Source organism: Rhinolophus ferrumequinum, chromosome X, assembly GCF_004115265.2.
Source record: "Rhinolophus ferrumequinum isolate MPI-CBG mRhiFer1 chromosome X, mRhiFer1_v1.p, whole genome shotgun sequence".
Lineage (NCBI taxonomy): Eukaryota > Metazoa > Chordata > Mammalia > Chiroptera > Rhinolophidae > Rhinolophus > Rhinolophus ferrumequinum.
The window spans coordinates 77,432,295-77,452,122 of record NC_046284.1 but is presented as its reverse complement, the minus strand read 5'-3'; the positions used below and the strand labels follow the sequence as shown (position 1 = coordinate 77,452,122).

The following is a 19,828-nucleotide window of genomic DNA, read 5'->3' as shown; positions in this document are numbered from 1 at the left end:
ATGAAGGATATTAACTAAACTTATTGTGGTAATCATTTCACAACATATGAAAGTCAAATTATGCTGTTCAACTGAAATTTATATAGTACTCCATGTCAATTATATCACAATAAAAGAGGAAAAATATCTGTCCTTACCACTTTAGTGTCCATTTTTGTTTATCTTTGGCACCTTTTAGAGACCAAAGGATGTGTATTTTATAAAACTTTATTATTATTGTTTGCAAAATGAAACTGTAGAAGAGCATCAACTTTTACATTAATGTCTTTTCCAAAACACTTTCAAAGGTCATATGATAATTTTTCTAGGTTTTGTTGCCATAATGGAAGAACCACCTTTCCAAATAAATTGATATTGTCTTAATTTAGGTTAATATCAGAGGTATTTCTAGACTATTTTTAAAACATATTCTTAAGAAAGAAAACCTAGTGAGGTGGCCAGATGGCTCAGTTGGTTAGAGTAGTGAACTCTGAATAAGAGGGTTGCTGGTTCAATTCCCACATCGGCCAGTAAGCTGTGCCCTCCACAACTGGATTGAAGGACAACAACTTGGAGCTGATAAGCCCTGGAGAAACACACTGTTCCCCAGTGTTCCCAATTTTTTTAAAAAAGTAGATGTTCTCTCCACCTCGCTCTATAAGGCTGGAAAGTATTTTTTTTTAAAGAAAAAGAAAGAAAAGCTAGTAAATTTTCAGAATGCAACAATATTTCCCTATATACTTTTTTAGCATAGAGTACACCTAACTTAAAATACTGAAAATGCTCCTAGCTTTCTTTTCTTTTTTTTTTTTTTAAATTTATTTTTAATTTATTGGGGTGACAATTGTTAGTAGAATTACATAGATTTCAGTTGTGCAATTCTGTATCACATCATCCATAAATCACACTGTGTGTTCACCACCCAGAGTCAGCTCCCCTTCCATCACCATATATCTGATCCCCCTTACCCTCATTTCCCACCCCCCACCCCTCTTACCCTCTGGTAACCACTAAACTATTGTCTGTGTCTATGAGTTCTTGTTTCTCATTTGTTTGTCTTGTTCTTTTGTTGTTTTTGGTTTATATACCATATATCAGTGAAATCATATGGTTCTCTGCTTTTTCTGTCTGACTTGTTTCATTTAGCATTATACTCTCAAGATCCATCCATGTTGTCACAAATGTTCCTATATCATCTTTTCTTACCGCCGAATAATATTCCATTGTGTATATATACCACAACTTCTTTATCCGTTCATCTATCGTAGGACATTTTGGATGTTTCCACGTCTTGGCCACCGTAAACAAAGCTGCAATGAACATTGGAGCACACCTGTCTTTATGTGTAGATGTTTTCAGATTTTGGGGGTAGATACCCAGGAGAGGGAATGCTGGGTCATATGGTAATTCTATTCGTAATTTTTTGAGGAACCTCCACACTGCCTTCCATAACGGCTGCACCACTCTGCATTCCCACCAACAGTGGATGAGGGTTCCTTGTTCTCCACAGCCTCTCCAACACTTGTTACTATTTGTCTTGTTGATGATAGCCATTCTGACTGGGGTGAGGTGATATCTCATTGTGGTTTTTATTTGCATTTCTCTGATGATTAGTGATGTTGAGCATTTTTTCATATGTCTATTTGCCATTTGTATGTCTTCTTTGGAGAAATGTCTCTTCAGGTCCTCTGCCCATTTCTCAATTGGGTTGTTTGTTTTTTGGTGTTGAGTTTCATGAGTTCCTTGTATATTTTGGATATTAGCCCCTTATCGGAGGCACTGTTTGCAAAAATCTTCTCCCATTCAGTTGGTTGCCTCTTTATTTTGTCAATGGTTGCTTTTGCTGTGCAGAAGCTTGTAAGTTTCACATAGTCCCATTCGTTGATTTTAGCTTTTACTTCCATTGCCTTTGGAGTCAAATTCATAAAATGATCTTTGAACCCAAGGTCCATAAGTTTAGTACCTATGTTTTTTTCTATGCAGTTTATTGTGTCAGGTCTTATGCTTAAGTCTTTGATCCATTTTGAATTAATTTTGGTACATGGTGACAGATAGCAGTACAGTTTCATTCTTTTGCACGTGGCTTTCCAATTCTCCCAGCCCCGTTTATTAAAGAGGCTGTCTTTCCTCCATTGTATGTTTTTAGCTTTCCTTGTCAAAAATTATCTGTCCATATTTATGTGGTTATATTTCTGGGTTCTCAATTCTATTCCATTGGTCTATGTGTCTGTTTTTCTGCCAATACCATGCTGTTTTGATTATTGTAGCCCTGTAGTACAAGCTAAAATTAGGGAGTGTGATACCTCCAGCATTGTTCTTTTTTCTTAAAATTGCTTTGGCTATTCGAGGTCTTTTGTGGTTCCAAACAAATCTGATGATTTTTTGTTCTACTCCTTCAAAAAAATGCCATTGGGATTTTGATAGGGATTGCATTAAATCTGTATATTGCTTTGGGTAATATAGCCATTTTACCGATGTTGATTCTTCCAATCCATGAGCACGGAATGTCTTTCCATTTCTTTGTGTCTTCTTCAATTTCTTTCAAAAAAGTCTTATAGTTTTCAGCATATAGGTCCTTCACAGCCTTGGTTAAGTTTATTCCTAGGTATTTTATTCTCTTTGCTGCAATTGCAAAAGGAATTGTTTTTTGTATTTCTTTTTCTGAGATTTCATTGTTAGTATATAGGAATGGACTTTTGTACGTTGAATCTGTAGCCAGCAACTTTACTGTATTCGTTGATTGTTTCTAATAGCTTTTCGGTGGAGTCTTTAGGGTTTTCTATGTATAGCATCATGTCATCTGCAAAGAGTGACAATTTAACTTCTTCATTCCCAATTTGGATGCCTTTTATTTCTTTCTCTTGCCTGATTGCTCTGGCAAGGACTTCCAACACTATGTTGAAAAGCAGAGGTGATAGGGGACAGCCCTGTCGTGTTCCTGAACATAGAGCAAAGGACTTCAGTTTTTCACCATTAATTATGAGATTAGCTGAGGGCTTGTCATATATGGCCTTTATTATGTTAAGGTATTTTCCTTCTATACCTATTTTATTAAGTGTTTTAATCATAAATGGATGTTGTATCTTGTCAAATGCTTTTTCTGTGTCAATTGATAAAATCATATGATTTTTGTCCTTTATTTTGTTTATGGGATGTATCACATTGATGGATTTGCGGATGTTGAACCATCCTTGTGCCCCGGGGATGAACCCCACATGGTCGTGATGAATTATCTTTTTAATGCATTGTTGTATTCGATTTACTAGAATTTTGTTTAGGATTTTTGCATCTGTATTCATCAGAGATATTGGTCTGTAGTTTTCTTTTTTTTGTGTTGTCCTTACCTGGTTTTGGTATCAGGGAAATGCTGGCCTCATAAAATGAGTTAGAGAGTACTGTCTCTTCTTCAAATTTTGGAAGAGTTTGAGCAGGATTGATATTAGATCCTCTTTGATGGTTTGGTAGAATTCACTAGTGAAGCCATCTGGTCCAAGGCTTTTGCTTTTGGGAGGGTTTTGGATGACTGATTCAAGTTCATTACTGGTGATTGGTCTGTTTAGATTTTCCAGTTCTTCATGGTTCAGCACTGGAAGGCTATATGTTTCTAAGAACTTGTCCATTTCTTCTAGGTTATTGAATTTGGTGACATATAGTCCTTCATAGTATTCTTGGATGATCCTTTGTATTTCTGTGGTGTCTGTGATAACTTCCCCTTTTTCATTTCTGATTTTGTTAATTAGTGTCTTCTCTCTTTTTATCTTAGTGAGTCTAGCCTAGGGTTTGTCAATTTTGTTAATCTTTTCAAAGAAACAGCTGTTTGTCACATTAATTTTTTCTATTGCCTTTTTGTTCTCTATTTCATTTAGTTCTGCTCTGATTTTTGTTATTTTCTTTCTTCTGCTGACCTTGGGTTTCACTTGTTCTTCTTTTTCTAGTTCTTTAAGGTGTAACATGAGGTTATTTATTTGGGATTTTTCTTGTTTCTTGAGATAGGCCTGTAATTATATAAATTTCCCTCTTAAAACTGCTTTCGCTGCATCCCAAAAATTTTGGTAGGATGTAGTTTCATTGTCATTTGTTTCTATGTATCTTTTGATCTCTCCTCTAATTTCTTCTTTCACCCAGTCGTTCTTTAAAAGTATGTTGTTTAATCTCCATGTATTTGTGTTTTTCCCTGCTTTCTTTTTGCACTTGATATCCAATTTCAAAGCCTTGTGATCAGAGAATGTGCTTGGTATGATTTCAATCTTCTTAAATTTGCTGAGGCTGATTTTATGTCCCAATATATGATCTATCCTTGAGAATGTTCCATGTACACTAGAAAAGAATGTATAGTCTGCTGTTCTACGATGAAGTGCTCTATATATGTGAATTATGTCCATTTCATCTAATGTGTCATTTAGGGCTGCTATTTCATTATTTATTTTCTGTTTGGATGATCTATCCATAGCTGTCAGTGATGTATTTAGGTCCCCTAGTATAATTGTGTGTTGGTCAATTTCTCCCTTTAGTTCTGTTAGTAGTTGCTCGGTATATTTCGGTGCTCCCTGATTGGGGGCATTAACACTGATGACTGTTATTTATATCTTCTTGTTTTATAGTCCCCTTTACCATTATTAAATGTCCATCTTTGTCTCTTGCTATCTTTTTCACCTTGAAGTCTGTTTCATCTGATATCATTATGGCTACCCCTGATTTTCTGTGGGTACCATTTGCTTGGAGTGTCAATTTCCACCCTTTCACTTTGGGTCTATGCTTGTCCTTGTAGCTGAGATGTGTCTCTTGGTGACAGCATATGGTTGGGTTTAGTTTTTTGATCCAATCTGCTACTCTGTGCCTTTTTATTGGTGAGTTCAGTTCATTTACATTTAAGGTGATTATTGATATGTGAGGATTTCCTGTCATTCTATCTTTAGTTTTCTGGTAAGGCTATGTCTCCATTGTTTCTTTGTCTTTTTGTTGTTGTCTATTATTTCTCTATGGTGGTATTCTATAATGTTTCCTTCTGTTTCTTCTTTTATTACAGTATGTATTTCAGTGCTGGATTTTTCTTGAGTGGTTACCCTTAAGTTTAAGTAAAAGAAAGTTTGATAGAGTATTCCATTTTCTTTAGCACACTTACTTTCCCCATTCCCATATTCCGGTTCAGGCCTTTACTCTCACCCTTTTTATGTTTTGGTTGCCACAAATTGTCCCTGTTGGTGGTGGTCGAATAGCCTCCTTTAGTATTTCTTTTTGTGCAGGTCATGTATTAGAAAATTCCCTCAGCTTCTCTAGGCCTGGAAAGGTCTTTATTCCTTCTTCATATCTAAAGGATGTTTTTGCTGGATACATTATTTTGGGCTCATAATTTCTCTCTTTCAATAGTTTGAATATTTGGTTCCACTCCCTCCTGGCTTGTAGAGTTTCTGCTGAAAAATCTGATGATAATCTAATGGGCTTTCCTTTGTAGGTTACCATCTTCTTTTCCCTGGCTCTTTGAGGATTCTTTCTTTGTCGTTGATTTTAGACAGCTTCAATACAATGTGCCTTGGAGAAGGCCTGTTGGGATTGAGGTAGTTAGGTGTTCTATTTCCTTCTTGGATTTGACGATCCAGTTCTGTCCACAAGTTTGGGAAGTTCTTATCAACAATTTGTTTGAATATATTCTCTGTTCCCTGCTCTCTTTCTTCTACTTCTGGTATGCCATTATTCTTACATTGCTCTTTCTGATGGAGTTCAGAAAGTTCTTGTAGAGTTCTTTCATTTCTTTTAAGTCTCAAGTCTCTTTCTTCTTCCATCTGTATAATTTCCAAGTTTCTGTCTTCGATGTCACTGATTCTTTCCTCCATCTGGTCAACTCTACTACCTAAGCTGGTTATTTCATTCTTAATTTCTTCTATTGAGTTCTCAATCTCCAGGAATTCTATTTGGTTCTTTTTTAAAATTTCAATCTCTTTCGTAAAATGCTCACGTTGTTCTTTGGTTGTGTTTCTGAGTCCATTAAACTGCCTTTCTTTGTTTTCTTGCATCTCGTTGAGTTTTTTCAGACGTGCAATCTTGAATTCTCTGTCGTTTAAGTCACTTAAAGATTTCCATATCTTTAAGTTCCTTTTCTGGAGACTTTTCACTTTCTTTCTGAGCTGTCTTGTTTTCTTGGCTATTCATGGCAATTACTGATTAATAATTTCTCTTCCTAGACATTTACAGGAGTGGCCTCTGCAACAGGTTGATAGGAAGAGGTCTTTCTTTTCTTTTCCAGTACTTGTTGGTAGAATGTTTTATTTTCTCTCCGACTGCAGCCTTTTATTTCTCTCACACGGTAGTGCTATGTTTTCTCTGCACTATTCCAGCTTCTTATACAATAGGGGGATTCCCTGGGAGATGGGCTTCTCCTCTGTTAATAGTTTGCTTGGGTCACAGGGCGCAGTGTCCGTGTGGGTATGCGGAGAGCTTTTGAAGTTCCAAAACTCTTCCTGCACCAGATTCAGAGTCCGTATGTTTCAGCAGTTCTGTTTACTCCTGCAGGGATCCGCCCAGATAGGTGGGGCCAGGGGCAGGGTGAGTTGTGAGAGGTGGCCCAGAGCAATGGCGGCGACCACCACCACAGACAGTCCTGCTTCCACAGCTCCCTCCCCTCTGCTGGAACTAGTTGGGCTGCAAATCTGTGTCTGTGGTCCACAGTTCTCAGAATAGCAAAAATTCTGTTCTTTTGATCTGACACTGCTACTGTTCCGCTTCTAGCACTGGCCAGGTGGGGGTGGGGCGAGCTCTGGGAGGGTAGGGAGGGGGCTGCTAGTCTCAGTGCCTAAGGCTTCTGTTCTCTGCTCGGCAGTGAGGGCTTAAACCACCGTTTTCAGCCTTCTTCCCTTAGTCTTTGCTCCGAGGTCTCTGCCGTGAGCGTTGGGTTCAGCTTTGTTATATACTGCCCCCTCAGCCCTGTGGGCCATAAGCGCAGCCCTAGCAGTCCGAGTTCTTCCCTCTCCCACAGCTGCGGTAGTTCCAGGATGCAGGGAGCTCGGAGCACTGAGCTAGGTCTGCGTCCTGTGCCCGCCCATGCGGCTTTGTCTCTGCACTTCTCCCTTCCCTCCTCCCCCGCTCGTGCGATTTGCCCACTTTCAGTGAATTCAGTAGTGGGCCTCTTTGTCTTGCCTGTCTGCTGTGCAGGGAGTCCTTTGTGGAGTTATTGTTTTTGATTAGTTGTAAATTCCAGGGGAGCTTTACAGAGGCTCACCTCACGCTGCCATTTTGATGACTTATACTATTTAAATTGTCTGCATCTTGTTACTCAGAAATATATATCGAATAACTTTCCTTATCTATTACGTTAGAGCTGCACTTCTTTTTCTTTTTTAAAAAATGTTTTGCGATAATTGCAGATTCACATGCAGTTGTAAGAAATAATACAGAGATTTCCTGTGTACTTTTTTCCCCAAATTTCTCCAGTGGTTACATCTGGCATTACTACAGTAGAAAATCACAACAGGAAACTGACATTGATAAAATCTGTCGAACTTATTCAGGTTTCACCAGTCACACATTGGCTCATTTGCATATACGTATTTAGTACTATGCAATTTTTTCACATATGTAGATTGTGATTACCACCACAGTCAAGATAAAAAGAGTTCCATTACAAAGATGCTTGTGCTACCCATTTACAACTACAGCCACCTCCCTCCCACTCCAGCTCCCTAATCCTTGCAAGCCATTAAACTGCAATTCTGTCATTTCAAGAATTATATATAAATATAATAACAAGGTATTTAACCTTTTGATAGTGGCTTTTAAAAAACTCAGCTTAATTCCTTTAATGTTCATCCAAATTGTGGCTTGTCTTATTAGTTTGTTCCTTTTTATTGTTGAGTAGCATTCCATAGTATGGTATCATTTTTTTTTTTTTTTTTTTTTCATTCACCCTTTGAAGAACATGTATTTTTTTCTGTATTTTATGAATTATGAATAAAGTTTCTATGACCATTTACATACATGCTTTTATGTGAACATAAGTTTTTATTTCTCTAGGATACATGCCCCAAAATATGATTGCTGAGTTGTATAGTACTTTCATGTTTATTTTCATGAGAAACTGCCAAATGTTTTCCAGAGAGAATACATAATTTCACATTCCAACTATCAATGTAAGAGAGAACCATTGTGTGCTTATTCCTTTTTGTGAAATGTTTGTTCATGTCTTTTACCATTTTCTAATTGGGTTGTTGGCTATTCTATTGTTGAGTTTTCAGAGTTCTTTATATTTTAGAGATAAGACTTTTGTTAAATACGTAATTTGCAGATATTTTCTTTCTCTCTGTAGCTTATCTATTCATCCTAATAGTCTTTCATACAGCAAACGTTTTTCTTTTTTAATGTTATTTTAATGAGGTCAAATTTTCCAACTGTTCCTTGGAAGGACCTTAGTTTGGGTGTCAATTATTAGAATACTTCAGCTATGACTAGGTCCCAAATATTTTCTCCTGTGCTTTTTGTAAAAGTTTTATAGCTTTAAATTTTACATTTTAGTCAGTTTGCCATTTTGGGTTAAATATTATATAAGATAAAAGGTGCTGGGAAACCTGGGCAGACACATGCAAAAAAATGAAGCTGGACCACCTCCTTACACCATATACAAGAATAAATTCAAAATGGATTAAAGACTTAAATGTAAGATCTGAAACCAAAAAACTCCTAGAAGAAAATATAGGAAGAAACTTTACAGACATTACCCGGAGTAAGATTTTTACTGATATATCCCCTCGCACAAGGGAAGTAAGAGAAAAAATAAACATGTGGGATTTACATCAAACTAAAAAGTTTTTTCACAGCAAAGGAAACCATCAGTAAAACAAAAAGGGATCCTACTGAATGGGAAAAGATATTTGCCAATGATATATCTGATAAGGGGTTAATATCCAAAATTTATAAAAAACTCACTCAACTCCAAAAAAACAAACAACTCAATTAAAAGATGGGCAGAGGACATGAAGAGACATTTTTCTAAAGAAGACATACAGATAGCAAACAGACATATGAAAAAATGCTCAACCTCACTCACCATCAGAGAAATGCAAATAAAAACCACAATGAGATACCACCTCACCCCAGTCAAAATGGCTATCATCAATAAATCAACAAACAACAAGTGCTGGCGAGGATGTGGAGAAAAGGGAATCCTTGTGCACTGTTCGTGAGATTGCAGGTTGGTGCAGCCATTATGGGAAACAGTATGGAGGTATCTCAAAAATCTGAAAATGGAACTACCTTATGATCCAGCAATTGTACTCCTAAGTATCTATCTGGAGAAATTCAAAACTCTAATTTGAAAAAAATTATGCACCGATATGTTTATTGCAGCACTATACACAATAGCCAAGACATGGAAACAACGAAAATGCCCATTGGTAGACAACTGGATTAAGAAACTATGGTACCTTTATAAAATGGATATTACTCAGCCATAAAGAAGAATTATATCTTACCATTTGCAACGATATTGATGAACCTAGAGAACATCATGTTAAGTGAAATAAGTCAGACAGAGAAAGACAAATACCATATGATCTCACTTACATGTTGGAATCTAAAGAAAAGAATAAATGAATGAACCAATCAGAAACAGTCTCAGAGACATAAAGGAAAAACTGAGGGTTGCTAGATGGGAGGGGAGGTGGGGATAAGGGTGAAGGTGAGGAGATTAGAAAGCACAATCGGTAACCACAAGATTGCCACAGGGATAGAAAGTCAATTTGGGGAATGTAATCAATAATGTTGTAAGGATTTTGCAGAGTATCTGATGGACACTTGTCTCATTAGGGAGCCCACCTATGGGATGATATAGATGCCTGATCACTGCACTGTACACCTGAAGCTGAAGCTGAACAATAATGAATGTCAACTACAATTTTATATATATGTGTGTGTGTGTGTGTGTGTGTGTGTGTGTATGTATATGTATATATGGTTACAAGTATAACCATTATATGTATATATGGTTACAAGAAGTGGAGTACAGCATTAAGAATAGAGGCAGTGGAAATGTAATGGCTGTATGCGATGTCAGAGGGGTAGTGGATGGGGGAGGACGGTTATCACTGTGTGAGGGGTATAAATGATAAATGTTTAACTATTATATTGTTTTGTACACTTGAAACTAATAAAAAATGTTTAAAAAATATAAATAAATAAATAAATGTCATAGAAGAAGTGACTAAAAAAATAAATAAGAGGTTTAGGTCTAGTTTCTTGTTGTTATTGTTGGCAGTGCAATGTCCACTTCCTTCAACACCATTTGTTGAACATCCCATCCTTTCTCCATTGAATTGCTTTTGAACTGTCAAAAATCAATTGGACGTAGTTGTGTGAGTCAATTTCTGTGTTCTCTCTTCTGTGTCATTGCTCTGTAAACACCGTGCTTTCTTGATTACTGTAGCTGTGCAGTAAAATTTAACATCATGTAGAATGATTCTTTCTACAATATACTTTTCTTTCAAAATTGTTTTAGCTATTCTAGAGATTGTGCATTTCCAAATAAATTTAAGAAAACCCTTTGGATGAGAGATAAATGTACTCACAAATGAACCAAAGTTGACAATTTAGTGCCTTTCACCTTCAATAAAACATGAAGGGAAGGAAGGAAGAAAATTTCTATTCTTATTCCAGACATATCCTTTTTTATTTTTTATTTTGAAGTCTTTAATAATCTTGTATTGCATTGTAGAATTAAAGCACATATAAAAGATGATAAAGGTGGCATATCTCCATTTTTGCCCAAAGGAACAGGAATTTTCCAGATCTGTAGCAACTGAACTGCCTAAAGAATAGCTTGCCTATTTCATATGCATATTACATTATGTTTTTTAGCATTCATAGAATCCAACATGTCCTTTAGAGCATGTTACTCATTTTTCTTCTTAGTTCAAAAATAACAAAAGAAGAATCCTATGTATTTCTATGAATAACCTCACTCATGTTTTCATAGAAATTTCATTATAGATCAATTTGGAGAGAATTAACATCTTTACTATGTTGAGTCTTCCGAGCTATTAACACAGTATGCCCTTCCATTTGTTTAGGTCTTCTTTAATTTCTGGCATAAACATTTTTAATTTTCAGTATACAGATCCTGTACATGTTTTGATAGATCTATACCTAAGAATTTCACTTCCTTTAAGGTAACTGTAAATGTTAGCTGTTTGGTTGTCTCACAGGTTCCTGAGACTGTTTTTTTTTTTCTTCTTCTTTTTCGTAGTCTGCTTTTCTCTGTTATTTATATGGGGTAAGTTTTATTTTTCTGACCTCAAATGTGCTGATTCTGTCTTCTCTCTTCTCTAGTCTTATATTGATCCCATCTCAGGAGACTTTTATTCTGCATATTTCATTTTTCAATTCTAAAATTTCCATTTGGCAAGTCTCTCATCTCATTTGAATTGTGATTTCCCTTTTCTTTGTATGACTTGTGATTTTTATTTCATCCTTGTATTTTTGATATTATATTATGAAACTCTGTATTCTATATAACCTGTTTTTATCAGACATCCCTCCTGTTGTTATGTAGCTGGAGGATCTTGTGTGTGTGCATGTTTGACTTCTTGTGGAAATCTCTTGACACCACCCTTGCAAAAGTGAAGCACTGACTCACACTGCTTCATTGCACATGGATAGGATGGATAGAAGTTTAGCACCCTTCTCAGATCTTCCAATTTCTTCATGGTGAAAGTTGGGTACTGACCCACACCATCTCACTGCCTCCAAGTGGAAGTGGAGGCTTATCTGGGCACTGGGTCTCACTGACACCAAGAGTGTAGGGAAAGATGAGTACCACCTAGTCCCATCTTGTTCCCCACATTCAATCTCATTAATGACAGGTGGGAATGAAAGGTCAGCTCCTCATTGGGTTTCACTGACAGGGTGTGGGGAAACAGAGTGCTGACTAGCCCTGCCTCACTCTGCATTGTTTAATATCATTGCTGTTGTATTGATATGGGGGGAGGAGGTGGGGAAGGGCTATAGCACAGAGATCACTACCATTACCTTATATCACCGGATAACTGTGAAAGAACCAACTCATCACTAAGCTTCACTGACACTTCTCTGGCAAGGGAGTCAGAGCACCATGCAAGGGGAATGGAAGGTCAGCTCTGTGCTCAGCACCACCTACGCTACTCTTCTGACTGGGAAGCAGTTCTTGCTTAGGGAAGCACTGCCTGCTTCTGCCAGAGGAGCATGGAAGATCAGATCTCTACTTGGCCCTGCCAATACTACACTGTCAGAGGAATTGGAACATTACCTGCTTCCACCCAGCAGTGGATTAAGATCAATTTCCTGCATTTGAGGCTGTTTACTAACCTTATTTCTCACCACAAACCACATCCCCTAGCCTGGCAAACTCTGTGCTCCAGTCACAAGCTCCTGACCAGTTTTTCACATATCCTATGTCCATGCTTCCCTCTGTGCCTTTCCTCCAGCTGTTTTTGGCTCAGACTGAAAAGGCCTCACTACCACCTTCTGAATGTCTTCCTTTTGTTGTCTTACCCATTCAAGTTGTCTTTTCCAATCTCTCCAACCATAACAAATCACTACCTCCTTTGGGGCCCCAGTGTTTAATAATTTTGTACTTCTTAGCATGTATTGTAATTTGCCTTGTACAATGGAATTAATGACATTTATGCCTATCTCCACCACCCTTCACATTATGAATTAACACTGTATCTCCCACACTTATTTTAAATAATGTTTTATTTATCTAGAATTTGGGCTTCCAGAAATTTGAAGCATTTGAAAGACTGCTCTGAAACTGGCTACAAGGGACAAAATCCTGCCAACAGTGCCTCCTTGATTCACACTCAGACCCTTATCAAAAGCGCTTGAGTGTAAAATAGAACAGAAGTTTAGAGGTGGGATATGAGCCAGGTGGTTTGCAGAAAGACCTGGTAAGAGAAAAGGGCTTGGTTAGGAGCCTTGGTTAGGAGTATTTACCATGAGCCAATTCATGTGCTAAGAAATTCATTTGTATTTATCTCTAATCTTCACAGCTACCCTTTGAGGTTGATAATATTATCCATATATTACAGGCTGATGGTGTTCTCCTAATTATTTTCAGACTTATGGACACATATTCACAGGGTCAGTGATCTAGATGTTTTGAAAGGATAAGTAATGCTGCTGTGGGAGATTTGAAGTCACCAGGACTCCAGTCTTCAGAGGCTTGTGTGAGACTAGTTTCATTTGGGAGGATTTCTTTGGATTGGAGCAGGGCAGCTGAAACCATTTATTTACTCATTTAACAAATATTTATTGAGTACCTATTCTGTGTAAGGCACTTGAATTGCAAGATAAAAAGCCTTTCTTGAATGGATTTGTAGTCTAGTGGGCAGACATACAAAGTAAACATTATATCACAGTGTGGTAAGGCCCACTGAATCCATAATGTTAGGGAATGGTCTAAATATCAGAATCATAGTTTTAGAGAAGAAAGAATATTAAAAAAATTATTTTGTCTCCTCAAGCTGCTTTGTGGGGTCATGAACAGGAATTCCATTGAAATATACAACCAAAGGGCCTGAGTAAATTCTTTTCCCTGCATTTGTGGGCCCTGTGGGTGGTCTTTTTCTCTCACCTATCAACTGTTCTAAGCCAAAAGAGTTTGGCACATCTTGGTCTGGGGGATTACCGGGGATGGGGGGGCATTATTTATGAAACATAATGCCCTGACATTTACACATACCTTCTGACTTTCAGTGTGTAGAACATATAGTATATGTGTGAATATGCACACACCACTATGCCATTCTAAAGAATATGGAAATACCTTTCAGTGAGTGTAGTTTTCTTTTTTTTTCCTTGGAATTACTTCCTTGTATTATAGTTTGGAGAGTTATCTCACCTCCAAAGTCCTTGGCCTGGGAAACATGGGGAATTGGGGAATCCACTCATATTCTGCCCAATCAGCTATTAAATGGTATGAGGACTAGGTTTGCATGTCCCTGTCTTGCAAGGTAGTGAAATGTGGAGGCCGCCAGTATTGCTGCATTGCAGCTTTCTCCCCTTCTTTCCCACATGAATTAATGGTCTCTTTTATTTTTTTTAACCCATGATGATATGATGTCTTGTCACCAGTGAAGGGTAGAGGAATGAGAATGAGGGGCCTAGGCTTCCCTGGTTTTTATTGCCATCTTGTAAAGTAGGATACAGGGCTAAAAAAGTTTTAGATATTGTCATTTAATGCTCATAACAGCCCTGTAACTTGAGGTTGGTGAATTTATGGACACTGTCTTTTCTATCTTTCAGATTTTCCATTCGAGATGCATTACATTTATAATCAGAAAAACAACAAACATGTATAACAAAAACCCTCTTTTTTCTTTCTACAAAATTGGGGTCACGATTTTATTTCAATATCCTGCTTTTGCACACATTGTTTTTATCTCATGTAGATCTCCATGTCATTTTCTTTGAAAATATGGTTTATGCTAGCTCAATAAATCCATATATGAATGTAAACAATTTTAATTATCTATACTGCCATAGATCATTTAGCATAAATAATGGACCATCCATACAAAAGAACATTATGGAACCATTAAAAATCACATTTTCAGAGTAATTACCTTGGAAAATGCTCATGATATAAAATTTAAAAAACCAAGTTATAAATGTATGAAATCTCCCACTTTTGTGAAATATAAGCATAAACTTATTAATGAGAGTGAAATCATAACATTTTGGTGTATGTCTAGATAGTAAGATTAAGGAGATTGAGGTTAGTTTTGTCTTTTATTTCACTGAATTTCAGAAAAGTTCCACAAATGTCAATACATTTCTTTTACATTCAGACAACTAAAGAAAAAAACATAAAAGATTATTTAAGAAAAGCATTACCAGGAGTGATCAGATAGAAAATAGAAAGGGAGTTTGGATCAAGATGGTGGATTGTATACAGGCTTTTTCTTCTCCGGTCTCATATCCCTTTAACTGAAAGAAAATAATTTGTATGTACAAACTCTGTGTGTATGTGTGTGTTGAGTATTATTTTTTTAAAGGCTTTGTGAGGAATTCCTGGAAGATAGAAAGCAGATGGAGCGGCTGTGGAGGAGGCTGGCGGGCGACAGGCGGCCAGAGAGAGGGAGGAGGGGAGCCGGCCAGTCTGGCTCGGGTTTGAGGGAAGCGGTCGGGGGTGGGGGGGGGGCGCATGAGGAAATGAAGGCGTGAGCGCTTGTAACTGGACTGAAGGCGGGTGCGCGCACTGACCCGCCCTGCTGCTGTGGACCGAGCGGAAGGGGGAATGGCGGGGGGCGGGGCCGAAGTGCAGGCGGGCTCAGAGGGGTCCGGTTCCCGAAGCGGCAAAAACCCCGGCGCCAGAGCTAGGCCGAGTAGTGCAGCGCTGCGAAGCCGAGGCCGCGCGGACTCGTCGGAGACCCACCACCGCAGGCGCCTTTGCAGCTGCAGCCATCCCTCTTATTCCTTGCCTACCTTTCCCGTCGTCTCCGTCTCCATCGCCGTTTCACAGCCGCAGCCCCAGCTATAACAGCTAAGTGGTCAATTCGGGACTTGGGGTTGGGAATCCGGGCGGGAGCCGGTACGGGCAGCACAAGCAAGCGCGCCATCTCCTGCTGCAACCGCCACTCCTGCAGACACCCCTCCCCGGCCTGAGAGGAGAATACTATCAAGAGGCCCAGGCTGTCCCAGTGCCCACAGTGAGAGTTTGAGCGTTTCTACCCAGCATTGGTGAAAGCCTTGTGCTCGGTGAAGGCAGGACCGAGGGGGAATCAGAGATCACGAAAAAAGATCTCATATTGGATAGCGTTGACTTTTTCTCAGTTTAATCACTTTTTCTCAGCTTAATCGAGCAAGTAGCAGCTTTGCCTGAACCTCCTTAAACTTAAGCAAGTGGCAGCTTTGCCCGAGCCTCCTTAAAACCCGAGCCATGTCGCCCCCAACTGTGCCTCCGATGGGCGTAGACGGGGTGTCCGCATACCTGATGAAGAAAAGGCACACCCACAGGAAGCAGCGGCGCAAGCCCACTTTCCTCACTCGTAGGAACATAGTGGGCTGCCGCATTCAACACGGCTGGAAGGAAGGCAATGAGCCGGTGGAGCAGTGGAAGGGTACCGTGCTGGAGCAGGTTTCCGTGAAGCCCACTCTCTACATCATCAAATACGATGGCAAAGATAGTGTGTATGGACTAGAACTGCACCGAGATAAGAGAGTTTTAGCGCTAGAGATCCTTCCTGAGAGAGTGCCAACTCCTCGCATTGATTCGCGCCTGGCAGATTCCTTGATTGGCAAGGCAGTGGGGCATGTGTTTGAAGGTGAGCACGGTAGGAAAGATGAATGGAAGGGCATGGTCCTGGCGCGAGCCCCCGTAATGGACACTTGGTTTTACATCACCTACGAGAAAGATCCGGTCCTTTATATGTACACACTGCTGGATGACTACAAAGATGGTGACCTGCGCATCATTCCAGATTCCAACTACTATTTCCCTACCGCAGAACGAGAGCCGGGAGAAGTGGTCGACAGCCTCGTGGGCAAGCAGGTGGAGCACGCCAAAGATGATGGGTCCAAGAGAACCGGCATTTTCATCCATCAAGTGGTGGCCAAGCCGTCTGTCTACTTTATTAAGTTTGATGATGATATTCACATTTATGTCTATGGTTTAGTGAAAAACCCCTAAAGTCATTGTGCTCTTTGCAAAAGTTCTGGAACTATTGAATGTAAAATATGTCATGTTCATGTAATTGTGAACTTTTCAGAACAGTTTTGGTGTCAGGATTCAGGAATTTATTACGTATTACTTAATTGTGCCTCCAAATCTTATATTGACTAGTTCCCAGTTTTGCTCAAATGTACTTTGGTACCTACAATATTGCCTTGTTCTGTAATTGGAATTTTAAATTGGGTGCTAATACAAAATTGAAAAGTGTTTGTGACCATTGAAACAATGAAAAATTAGGTAAAGAAAAAACTAATGGTATAACCCGGCACCATATCCTTCCCCCCATTTCCTTACCTTCCCTCTTTCTTCTCCCCAGGTTAAAAAAAAAAAAAAATGTTAAGAACATGATGTATATATATCCTTCCACGTTTTTCCCATCCTCTTACAAAAAAGTTTGTTGTTTCTGTAAAAATTACAAGCTACATCATTTCTCTGTAATTGCTTTTCTCACTTGGCATATCCATGAAATCCCTTCTGATCAGTAGTTGCAGATATCTTTCTCTCTTTCTCTCTGTCTGCCTCTCCCTCTCACTATCCCTCTTTCCCTCTCCTGCCCTCCTCTCCCTCTGGCTCTCTCCCTTTGGAATTTATTTTTGTATATGGTATAAGATAGAGGTCCAACTATACATTTTATTCATATTGGATACTTGATTGTGCCATCACATTTATTAAATATCACCTATTTTCTTCTCCCTCCCTCTTTCCTTTTTTCCTCCTTCGACTCCTCCCCATCTCTTCCTCCAACAGCTGCATACACAGTGCATATTTAAGTATCAGAAAGGTATTCAACCATTCCATTGTTGGCGGTCCTTCCGATTATTTACTTTCTGTTTTTCACCATTGCACTGCTTCACTACATACTATACTAGTGCTTTTATTTCTGTAGGGTAGATTCCCAGAAATGAGATTGCTGGATAGTCGTGTATTTAATTTTAAAAGATATTACAAAATTATTGTCCCAAATGAAAGTGCTCATTTTCCAGCCTGCTCTCCAGCACTCTTTAATGTTTGCAAATCTGAAAGGTGAAAAATTACACAGTATTATTTCTTTAATTGTCAATCTCAATGAGGTCTACTGGGGGCGGGGTGAGGGGGGTTGTTTGTTTTTGCTGTTTGGATTTGCTATTTTGTGATTTTTCTAGTGTTCATCCTATGCTCATTTATCTACTGAATCTTTGATCTTTTCTTTATAAATTTGTAAGAAGCATTACTATATTTGCTATATGGTGTATATTAACCATCTGTGTTATGATTTTTCCTTTCTATCATTAATCATGACTTTATTGATGGTATCTTTTCAGGTTTTTATTTTTTATTTTTAGATAACTATCTCCTTTTTAGCTTTTTGGTTTTCTGTCTTTCTCAAATTAATGCCACCACCCAAGTCATACAAATATTCACCAGCATTTTTTTCTAAAACATATTAATTTTAAGTTTTCTCTGTTTGATAACAGTTTTGGTGTTTACTCTTGTATATGGATACCTGATTATGCTATCACATTTGTTAAATAAATCATCCATTTTCAAGTTTCTGAGGCAGGTCACATTGTTTTAACTGTAGTGGCTTGACCTTAAATTGTGGACTCTGGTAAAGCAAGTTACCTCTTATTAGTATTTTTTTTCTTTTATGTAACGTGTCCTTGACATTCTTTCATATGAAAATTAAAAGCATTATTTCCACATTAAAAAATTGGGTATCTTAGAATTGTATTACATTTTTTGCATACATATTTAGAGGATTATTTTAATAATACTAATCCTTAATACTCAAGGATTTGAGCACATTAAAATCTTTTGGTTTTGTTATTGTAATGTTCTTCATCTACATCCATATATCAAATTTATTTCTAAATATTTTTAGTTTTTATCACATTTTGGCATTTTGAGTTGTATATTTTTTCATGCTCATTTGTAATATGCTGTTTTTGGCAACATAGACAAACTATGGATCTTTTTTTATTTTTACATTCTACTTAATCAGCTTACTAAATCCTGTAAATTGCACTGGGTTTTTCAAAAAGAATATTTTGGGCTTTCTAGATACACAATCATTTCACCTAAAAAGAGAGATAATTTTATTTCTTCTAATGTTTATGTTGATTATTATTACATTAGCTGGATTCTCCAAAAACAATATTGGAAAATAATCTAACAGACATGCCTGTCTGGTTCTTAATTTTCATGGAATTGTCTTTAGTATTCCCTATTAATAAGACATTTGCTTTTGGTTATTGGTAAATAGTCATTATTAACATGTTTAGGGAGTTTCTTATATTCCTGTTTTACATAGCATTATTGCAAAAAGTGGCTTCTGAATTTTATCAAATGACTTTTCAGCATGTATTGATAAAATCATACGACTTTTCCCTTAATTTGTTGATATAATGATTTAGAGTGGTAGGTATTTGATGTTGAACCAATCTTGTATTTCTGGAATAAATCCTATTTGGTCATGGTGTAATAATCATTTTATACATTGCTGGATTTTATTTACCAATATTTTACTTAGAATTATTGCATTTACATTCCAAAGTGAAATTATATTTTTTCTTTCTTACACTGTCTTTATCAAGTATTTTCATTAAAATTTTGCTAGCTTAAAAAAATTGGTGAGTTTTCAGTATTTCTTTGTGGTCTGGAATAGTTTAAATAGCATTAGAATTATTTGTTCTTTAAAAATTAGCTAGTACTAAGTTGTAAAACAGTCTAATCCCAGTAGCACTTTTGATGGTAGATCTTTAATCAGCTTTCTTATCTCTTCAATGGTAATTTGTTTATTCAAGCTTTCTATTAAAAAGGAATGTACATTCTCTGAAATACAAAGTTTAAAGTTTTCTCTATTAGCAAGCCTCTTGATTGTATTATTCTGATACTTTGTCATTGTGTGTTGCATATGCATATGTCCTGGATATGTTCAACTCTGAAAATACTGTAATAAAGTCATCAGCTATAATGGTATTTTAAATTCTTTTCATATTTTATTTTTTAAAAATTAAAACATAATATGGAAAGTATAAAAGAAACATTTGTTTAACTTCACCTAAAATTAACAAATGTCATCTTTGTGTTAGATACAGATTTATATTCTTAAAAAGTCAGAGCATTACAAATAATACATGTCTTTCCCAGTACCATAATGTTTCCTCTGCAGAGGCA

The 19,828-nt window shown here is 37.5% G+C and overlaps 1 protein-coding gene across 1 annotated transcript; it reads left to right on the top strand.

The window, feature by feature from the left end:
- The first annotated feature begins 15,260 nt into the window (after window positions 1-15,260).
- Window positions 15,261-17,284, top strand: SPIN4 (spindlin family member 4). Its single transcript, XM_033115738.1, has one exon. It carries the CDS (start codon window positions 15,881-15,883, stop codon window positions 16,628-16,630), a length of 750 nt encoding a protein of 249 aa, XP_032971629.1. The 5' UTR covers window positions 15,261-15,880; the 3' UTR covers window positions 16,631-17,284.
- Window positions 17,285-19,828: the final 2,544 nt, after the last annotated feature.

Bases quoted from the DNA above. Each gene is read 5' to 3' on its own strand.
- SPIN4 (XM_033115738.1), top strand. From the start codon at position 15,881: ATGTCGCCCCCAACTGTGCCTCCGATGGGCGTAGACGGGGTGTCCGCA.